The sequence below is a fragment of the Thunnus thynnus genome, chromosome 20 (assembly GCF_963924715.1).
Source record: "Thunnus thynnus chromosome 20, fThuThy2.1, whole genome shotgun sequence".
NCBI lineage: Eukaryota > Metazoa > Chordata > Actinopteri > Scombriformes > Scombridae > Thunnus > Thunnus thynnus.
The window spans coordinates 2,249,892-2,258,668 of NC_089536.1; the positions used below are offsets into that span (position 1 = coordinate 2,249,892).

Consider the following 8,777-nt stretch of genomic DNA (forward strand, 5'->3'; position numbering starts at 1 on the left):
AAGAGAATGTTTTAAGAAGATATTCAAAGTGGGTTATTCAGCAAACCTAATCTCAGCAGGTAATTTGTTCCAGAATTTGGGGGCCCGGACTGCAAAAGCCTGATTGCCCTTAGTCACCAGATTGTTGCAAGATTTTAGTTCAATGACAACATCATTTTTACTACTGCTGGAAATTTCCGATTGCAACAAGTACTGTGAAAGTTTGTGTTTGTCTTTGAGCTTTTGTTTAGTTTGTTCTTACGAAAAATTATTTTAAACCATCTTAGTCAACTTCAGTTTACTCACTCCACTGTGTTTGTTTTTTGAATTCCAACAGATGCTTTTTGTGCACTAAAATCTACAAATATTCTTTTTGATGTGTAAAACCTGAATGCTTCAGTACACTCTGAAATGAAACTCTGAAGTTTTCCACAAACTCACAGAGCTGTGGGACATATCTTTTTACATTTATTATTCTCATGAAATACAAAGTGTTGACTTCTTAACCTTAAAAGTGCAGTGTGGTTTTTTCCAATAAACATACTGTATATTAGGAAAAAGCTGTTGGTTACTGATTAACTGCTAAAACAATAAACTGCTCTTTTAGAGTTTATCTAATAACATGCAACAAGAGATCATAACTTTAGAACACTTGATAAAAGAAATAGGTTTCATTATTACAACTATAACATAAAATATAGGATTTTTGGAATACATGGCAAATACATCTAGAAACAGCGCAGAAATTTCATACAAAGGCTCATACTCGATCTTAGTAAGACAACATACACACTAAACAATTAAAGCTAGTCTGACATTTAGTTGCATGGTTGTGGACAGAGGTTTACTTCTTTATAATATTGGGAATTGATATTCAGCATGTTAATGTTAACGCATCAAGTTTGAAATAAACTGATAATATGTGAGAGTCTTGCTGGTGAGGATAGCTGGTGCTTCAGACAAGTCTTAAATCATCCATAAGTGAGCCTCAATCTCAATGATAAATACATTTTGACTCATCACAAGGCCACGCTCTAAAAAGGATAATTCTGGTTTATTTCATCCTGACATTATTACCCAGGTAGACAGCTCTCCACCGTGACACAGACAGAAAGGGCAAAAACAAGAAGGAGACCAGCAGACAACTTATTGGTCTTGGAAATATTCCCAGGTTAAAAAATATTTTCACGCTGTTTGTCCTTGCCTGGTGTAGTCGTTTAGATCAGAGTCCTCTTCACGTCTGCCTTCCAGTCTGATGATCTGTGATACTGTGAACTTTCTTATATTCTGTTCTCTGTCCTACTGACTCCTCCCTGACATGCCTCCTTATGTGGCTGCAACCTTATTTTAATTCTGTTGCAGTTTTTCCTGTTATCTCACATACAGACCAGTGAAATCTGAAGAAAGAAATGGGCAGCCCTTCACTCAAAACTAATCAACATAAAAAAATCACTACTTTTACTGCTATTTCTATTGCTCTATTGTTTCATTGCTATTGTGGCTGCAATGTCAAAGAGCAAAGATCCAAGAATTTTACTTTACCAATACAAACATACAGAAAAGTAACTTATATTTATTTACTATATTGTTATAATTAATTAAAAACACGTTTTGTGAAAATAGAGTTAAGTCTAAAACCATCCAATTTCAAATATTTGGTGGGGCACATTGATTAGTTTCATCTTTGTTTGCATCTCTGTTGTTTCTCAGATCGTCTATGGTGTCTGGCTGTCTTGATGTTCTGTGAGTTCTCCATTGACACACACTTCACTTCCTTCTTGTCCCCAGAGTTGGGTCCAGGCAAAAACCTGCACAGCGTCATCGTGCTATCTATGGGATTTCGCAAGCTAACTCATGTCAGGAAAAAATGGAAAACAGTGTTGTGGCAAGGATGGAAAATATGAATCGATTCTTGGAATTTCTGAATCAATTCTGAATCGGCAGAGATAGAATCGCGATTCTTATGTGAATCGATTTTTTTGCACAACCTTATAATATATAAGTTAAGAATGCGTTTTCAGATGTTTTTCCACACCAAAGCCCAGAATAGCAGGAAAAATGAGGCTTAGCTTAATAAATTATTGTTTGTTTGAAATTTCAGTGTATTAAACTTGACCCACCATTTGTACTAAAGCAAGAGGACTCTAACGTTGCTTTGACGTCTCCTTGGTCAAGAAGCATTAAATAAAAGGGAGAAAATATATTCTTGACAAGGAAGGGAAAAACGTTAATAAACAAACTTAACAAAGACAGTAAATAAAGGTATAAACAATCAAATAGCTGCTATCACAAGTTTCTGAATGTGATTTTTCACCTACAAATAACCTTAAACGTCCTAAATCTGGAGAGACTATCATCATGGTAAAGGAGGGGATGGAGGAGCAGTGATGGTGGAGAGAAGAAGCCTGGGGCCTTCAGTAGGACCACATGTGGCAATAAAAAATCAACCGTAGCAACAAATCATAGCCAGAGCCCTGTCACATGGAAATTCAGCATTTAGAGGTTTCTTTGCCCTACCTGGCTTTTCCTCACACAAAGCTGGCTATCATGACATCACTAAATTTAAATATGACATATAAATGACTAGGCCTATATTATTTTGTGAAAACAAATGAAACAAGCAAATCACATTGTCTTATTTCATATATTTGTTCAGCTAGAATGAAAGTGAAATATCTAGAATAATTATTTTCTACTGGATCCAATGCTAATACATTGTTTTTGTGTTTGTTTGAGTTTTTGACATACTTGAATTTCAATGTAGATTTAATATCTCTCTGCCCAAAGTAAAGGCAGCTATGCCATACAAATAAGTTAAACATAGATATCAGATGTCTCATATTGACCAGCCAACACCTCTTGAGGTGAAATGGGACAAGGCACAAGCTCTTTGTAAACTATGCTCAGACATTTTTCACTGGCCTTAATTAAGCCATTTGTTGCCATTTCATGTCCATGGCAATAAACTAGAGATAGAAATTGTAGACTTACAGTATACTTTTTACTACCTGCAAAGAAAACTGTGATTATCAAATTAAAATAATGATGAAAAGAATTTGTTTATTTCTCCCTGAAATGTGTCTTGACTGCAGGCTAGTTATAGGAAAATGAACAGATTTATCCATTTCATCATCATACTGACTCATGTGCCTGAACACTGCAATACCCAACAAAAATTCAGACACAGCAAAAATTAAGACACAAAATCTAAAACCTAAACTCAGAGTTACAGTTTTAACTATACAAATGCCCAGAGACTGGCAATGCGCACAATGAGACCAGTTAACAACCAGAAACTTGTGCCTATAAAGAAATCAACAACTTTCTGCTTGTTTATGACAAGCAGAGCCATCATGGAAAGTTTAGAATTAGCATATATTTTCAGAAACATCTTCAACCAAACATACTGCAGTGTTCTTGTCAAATTTTTCTGAATAAGGTAATAAGTAAATTCAAGTTTCTCATTCTCATCTCAGGGAACTGGGAGTTACTGGGTTAGTGAGTTACTTTTGTTTGTTAGTTACCCTGGTGAACATGTGGAACAGTGTGTTATGTGTAAGTTGTTTTATTACAGAGTAAAACCAGACCAGTCAGGTGGGTAACAGCAGCCTGACCCTCCTTTTGGCTGAAATCAGCTTCACATCTGACACCAACAAGGTTATGTTGAACACCATGAGGACTAGAACATGTTTCATATCATCCAGGAGAAAATTCTAATTCGGGTCATCAGTTTTAAGTTTGAGTGACAAAGACCTGACCTTGAAAACAGTAGTTTGACAAAAGAAAGAATAACTAAAGGTCCACTTACTTGCTTTTTCTCACAGTCTTGCTGAGTTATTGAACACACCATCCTCTTGAAAATCAGCCAGGAAAATTGATATTCAAGACATAATTTATGAGATTTTATGTTCAACCCCTAAACATCACTGACTCTAAAACAGTTATTTATTACATTACATTGACATTAAAACGATGTGGACCTCCTGTCAGAGTTCAGTTCGTCGTCCTCCTGAAGCAGCTCAGAATTGGATAGACAATATCAAATGCTTCGTAGATGTCAGCTGGCTTTTTAGCTCCTGGAATTTAACAGAAGACTTAAAAATTAGAACTTTATTCATTAACACTATTTCAAAATGAAGCTGATGAGTGTTCTGCAGATCAAAGAAAGTAAAACAAAGATGATAAAATCATTAAAGAGCACAAGAGAGAAAGAGGGGATCGTTTTTTAAAATATACTGTATTTATATTCAGACATAAAGAAACACATCAGCAGCAGATAAGCATCATCCATCCAATCCAAAGAAGACCACAACTTATAGGGCCTCTAGAACCTCATCAGTGACCTATACAACAAGCTGGGAACTGCCTAAAGAATCTGTAGAACCTGCTCAATAACTATGATAACTACCCTGGAGAACCTCTTTAATGATCTACCTGAGGAACTTTCTCAACAACCTCTAGAACATTTTAAAGAAACACTATAACTACCTAAAGGACCCATAGAACCTCCTCAACTACCACAATAGGAACTGAACCTACAAGACCCCTAGAACCTCTTAAAGGAATACTAGAACTACCTAAAGGACTTGTGGAACCTCCTCATTTATTACGAAAACAATTTACAGGAACCCTAGAACTACCCAAGGAACATTAGAACTACCCAAGGAACTCTAGAACCTCGTTGAAGAACATTAGACCTAAAGGACCTGTTGAACCTCCCCAATTACTACAAAACTACCTAAATGACCTCTAGAACCTCTTCTAGAAAACTAGAACTACCTTAAGGAAACCTGGAACCTTCTCAATGAACAGGAACACTAGAACTTCCTAGGGATCTCTAGAATGACCATTTGAACTTTCCAGAGGGGCATTAGAGCTACCTTAAGAACTACAAGAATGTCCTCAGTTACTTCGAGAACAATGTAGAATCTCTTCACTAACTACAAGAACCAGCTGCGGGACCTCCAGAACCCCCTCATTGACCACTAGAGCCTCCTTATGAAACACTAGAGTTAGCTACTAGAGCCTCCTTAACAACCTCTAAGACCTCCTAAAGGAAAACTATAACTACCTAAAGTGCCTATAGAAGCTCCTCTGTGACCACTGTACCCTCCTAAAACAACACCAGAACTACATAAAGAACACCTAGAACCCTCTCAATCACCACAATATCACTACAGTAACACTAAAACCACCTAAAGGACCTCTAGAACCTCCTCAGAGGTGACTAGAGCCTTCTAAAGGAAAACTACAATTACCTAGGGAACCCTTGAGTCTCCTTAAGAAGCTCTAGAACCTCTTAACGGAAAACTATAATTATCTAAAAGAACCGCCACAAAAATCAACTCAGACCCCTAGAACCTCCTAAAGGTACACTGGAAATCAGTACAAGGTCTCCAGAACCTTCTGAATGACCACAAGATCCCTAAAGGAACATTGGAACCACTTAAAAGGGCTCCAGAACTTAATCAGAAACCACTAGAACCTCCATACAGAACACTAGAAATATGTAAAGGACCCCTGGAACCTCCTCAATGCCCACTAAAACTTCTGTTTTTGTGAAGATTTCTGCTGATGCAAATGATTAGCTGGTTGTATTGAAGATGTGATTATTGACACAAATAAATTGCTCTTTGGTATTTCACCACCTGATCAATAAACTGGGAAGTGTGGAAACAAACACAACATAGTTACCATTCACAGAAAGTTTCCCATTTGCAAAGATGGTCACACTGATGCCCGGCATCACTCTGTAGAAGAGGCCAGGAAACAGCTCCGGTTCATAACTGTGGACAATGAAACAAACACAAAACCAGACTCAGTATCTGTGTTTACATCAACTAATAATCAGAGTCCAGTCACAATAAAAATGATTCATGTGAACATCATGATCAGAACAAATTCGCAATACTTTCAGACACCATGTAGGTGGACTGCAGCTGTATAGGATGGATGGAAATAAAACTGATATTGATTTTCTCATCTGACCCTCAGTAACAAGAAGATTTCCCAAGACTGTATATTTCAGAGTCAGAATCAGGTTTATTGCCAAGTAGGTTTGCACATACACAGAATTTGCCTTGGTGCTGTGGTGCATAAAATATAACAAAATTAAGTAATCTTAAATAATATTAAAAACGAAAGAAAGAAATGTACTATAAAGAATATATAAATATATAATCTGAGTGAGAAGAGCTGCTTCAGGTTTAAATTTTAAATTGAAGAGAATGAAATGTAATGTACAGAATATTGACCAGGAATGTGCAATTGTTCATAGTGTAAACCTATATTATTACCTATAATTACCTATTACACCTACATAACCCTATAGTCACCTTTATTTATAGAACCTCCAGCAGTATTTTGTTCTGATCCAGCTGATGTATTCAGTGGAAAATGAGGCGGTTTAACAAAACACATTAAGAGAATTACTTTTTGATTGCAGGAAACTTTAAACCAACAGCAGCTTTGTGCAAATAAACACTGTCAGAGGAATTCAGATAGATGAAACCACAGCTAATGTCTCCTGACCTGCACTGCTGATGGTGGGCCAGCACAAGTTGCTCAAAATTGATTGGAAAGATTTTGCAACTGGCCACCATGGTCTGGATCCTGAAGTCCAGGAAGCGGACAGGGAAGCCCAGTTTCTGCACTATGCGGGCGTACCTCCTGGCCGCTATCCGTGACTCCTCCTCACTGACAAACACAGGAGAGAGAGAGGAAGTTTATACGTCGTCCTGGTAACTTACAGTCTTACAGTTAATGTACAGGCAGACTGACCTCTTGGCTCCTAGACAGACAATATTCCCAGATTTGTAGATAATCGCTGTTGTTAGCGGCTTACGTATCCTCATGGTTAGCGCCTTGTAAGTCTGAAACACAACAGGAAGTGTAAACTGAGTGACAATCAAACATTACATCTACTGTATGTCATACAGTCCAAGTACACTAAAGCGTTAAAAAGTTCTCTAAACTTCCTGTGGAGAATATAAATGGGTTTTTAAAAAATGCAAAGTAAGAAGAGAAGTCCAGTACCCCTCCCAAATCTTAAAGGGGACATATTCAGCTTTTTGTGGTTTTCTGTTATTTATATCCTGTTATGACCTAAACATGGTTTTGAGGTGAATGTATGCAGAAATGTTGCCTGAAAGTCAAAAGTCAGGGCTTCAACCTGCCCTGAACACTTTGTTTGCAACATTGTTTTCTACCTTGCTGACAAGCTTATGTCGGCCTGTCGCACATGCCCATAAATGGCCGTCCTGATACTAGTTTGTTTACGTAGCCTCTGGAGCTGGAGGAAGCAGACAGAGGCTGAACTGAGGGGCTGCATAAAGGACCAGTAGAAGATAAATAAGGAGTTTTAAACTGGAAATCATGTAAAGATATTCCAGTAGAGCCCCAGAATATAAATATAGAGCTGACTGGAAATGTGCAGGATATGTTCTTTAACGACATCAAGTGATACACAAAACAAACAACAAAAACAAATAAACAGGAATAAAACACTTAGCAAACAATCATGACACAGACACAACATAAAAATCTATGAAAATTATATAAAAAATAAGATATGCATAAGACACATCAAAAATACTGGTAGGAGAGCTGATAAAAATGGTTTATACCTTCGGGTCGTACTTTACATTCAGCGCTTTGCGAGCGATAACGTTGAGGTCCAGCTGACAACCGAGCTTCGCTGTAGAGACAATATTCCTGCACACAAACACACAAACACTGACTTTTACAACAACACATCAATGCAGCATGATCAGTGACCTTCTAAGGAGGGTCGTGTTATATGATCAAAAGCTCCAGAACAGCGACTAAATGGACCTTGTGATGAGATCATTTTTATCAACAACTGTTCCCAAGATCAAGAATGAACTTTCAATCAACTTTTATGCCAACGTGGGCTCAGAAAAATGGAAATTTTAACATCTATGATTCCATGAAAACAGCACACAAGTCATGTGATGAGGAAGACTGTGTGATAAGATTGAAAGCTCCAGAACAGCTACTGAATGGAGCTCGTGGTGACCTACTGTATCTCTGGGATGGCCTCTGGTCTCTCGGGTATCACAGGGGTCGAGGGATGAACAACAGAGGCTGCTGTGGAATTCTGGGAACTGGAGTCCAGACTGGTGCTGCTGTCAGTGTCTGCTGGTCTGGTTTCAGCTGAAACAAACAAAGACCATCAACGTTACAGAATCCTCCTCTGCTTCCCTGATGTTAGATTTGAGGACTTTCTGGCTTTAGACTATCCAAATATCTCCTCATAAATCTGTTGGTGATGTCACAGATTTTCAATTTTACACAGTTTTTGGATCCACAATCAGACAGTGCTGATTATCATAAAGTTTTGCATCTATTTGAAATGAAATAAAGGAGTGTTGTTGTTGTTGTTGTAGTTGTTGTTGTTGTTGTTGTTGTTACCTGAGTCGGTCTGGCTGGACTCGTCCTGCATGAGCTCCTGGCTCAGCTCCTCGTTCACCTCCTCCTCCTCCTCCTGAATCTTTGAGGAGTCCTGGAGCGAGAGACTTATGTTTTCATTTTTTTTCTCTTTTGTATCATAAATTTAGCAAAGAACAAACTCTGGATCATGAGGTAAAAAGTTAAATTATAGCTGCAGCCTGTACTCACATTTGCAATGAAGTTATCAAAGTACCATTCCAACATCGACTCTTCCATGACCGAAAAACTTTCCAGGATTTTCCAGGGACTTTATTTATGTCAGTGACTGAATGATCTAACATCGGTGCTCAGTACGCTCACCTGTGCTTACATTCAAATGGTTACAT

The 8,777-nt window shown here is 37.8% G+C and overlaps 1 protein-coding gene across 1 annotated transcript; it reads right to left on the minus strand.

The window, feature by feature from the left end:
• Positions 1–3,853: 3,853 nt before the first annotated feature.
• Positions 3,854–8,777, minus strand: LOC137171834 (TATA box-binding protein-like 2). The gene is made up of 8 exons (XM_067575991.1): positions 8,620–8,777; positions 8,413–8,503; positions 8,022–8,154; positions 7,605–7,692; positions 6,760–6,851; positions 6,511–6,675; positions 5,674–5,765; positions 3,854–4,055 (listed from the first exon to the last, which is right to left on the minus strand). The coding sequence occupies exons 1-8, from the start codon at positions 8,665–8,667 to the stop codon at positions 3,973–3,975; spliced, it is 792 nt and encodes a 263-aa protein (XP_067432092.1). The 5' UTR covers positions 8,668–8,777; the 3' UTR covers positions 3,854–3,972.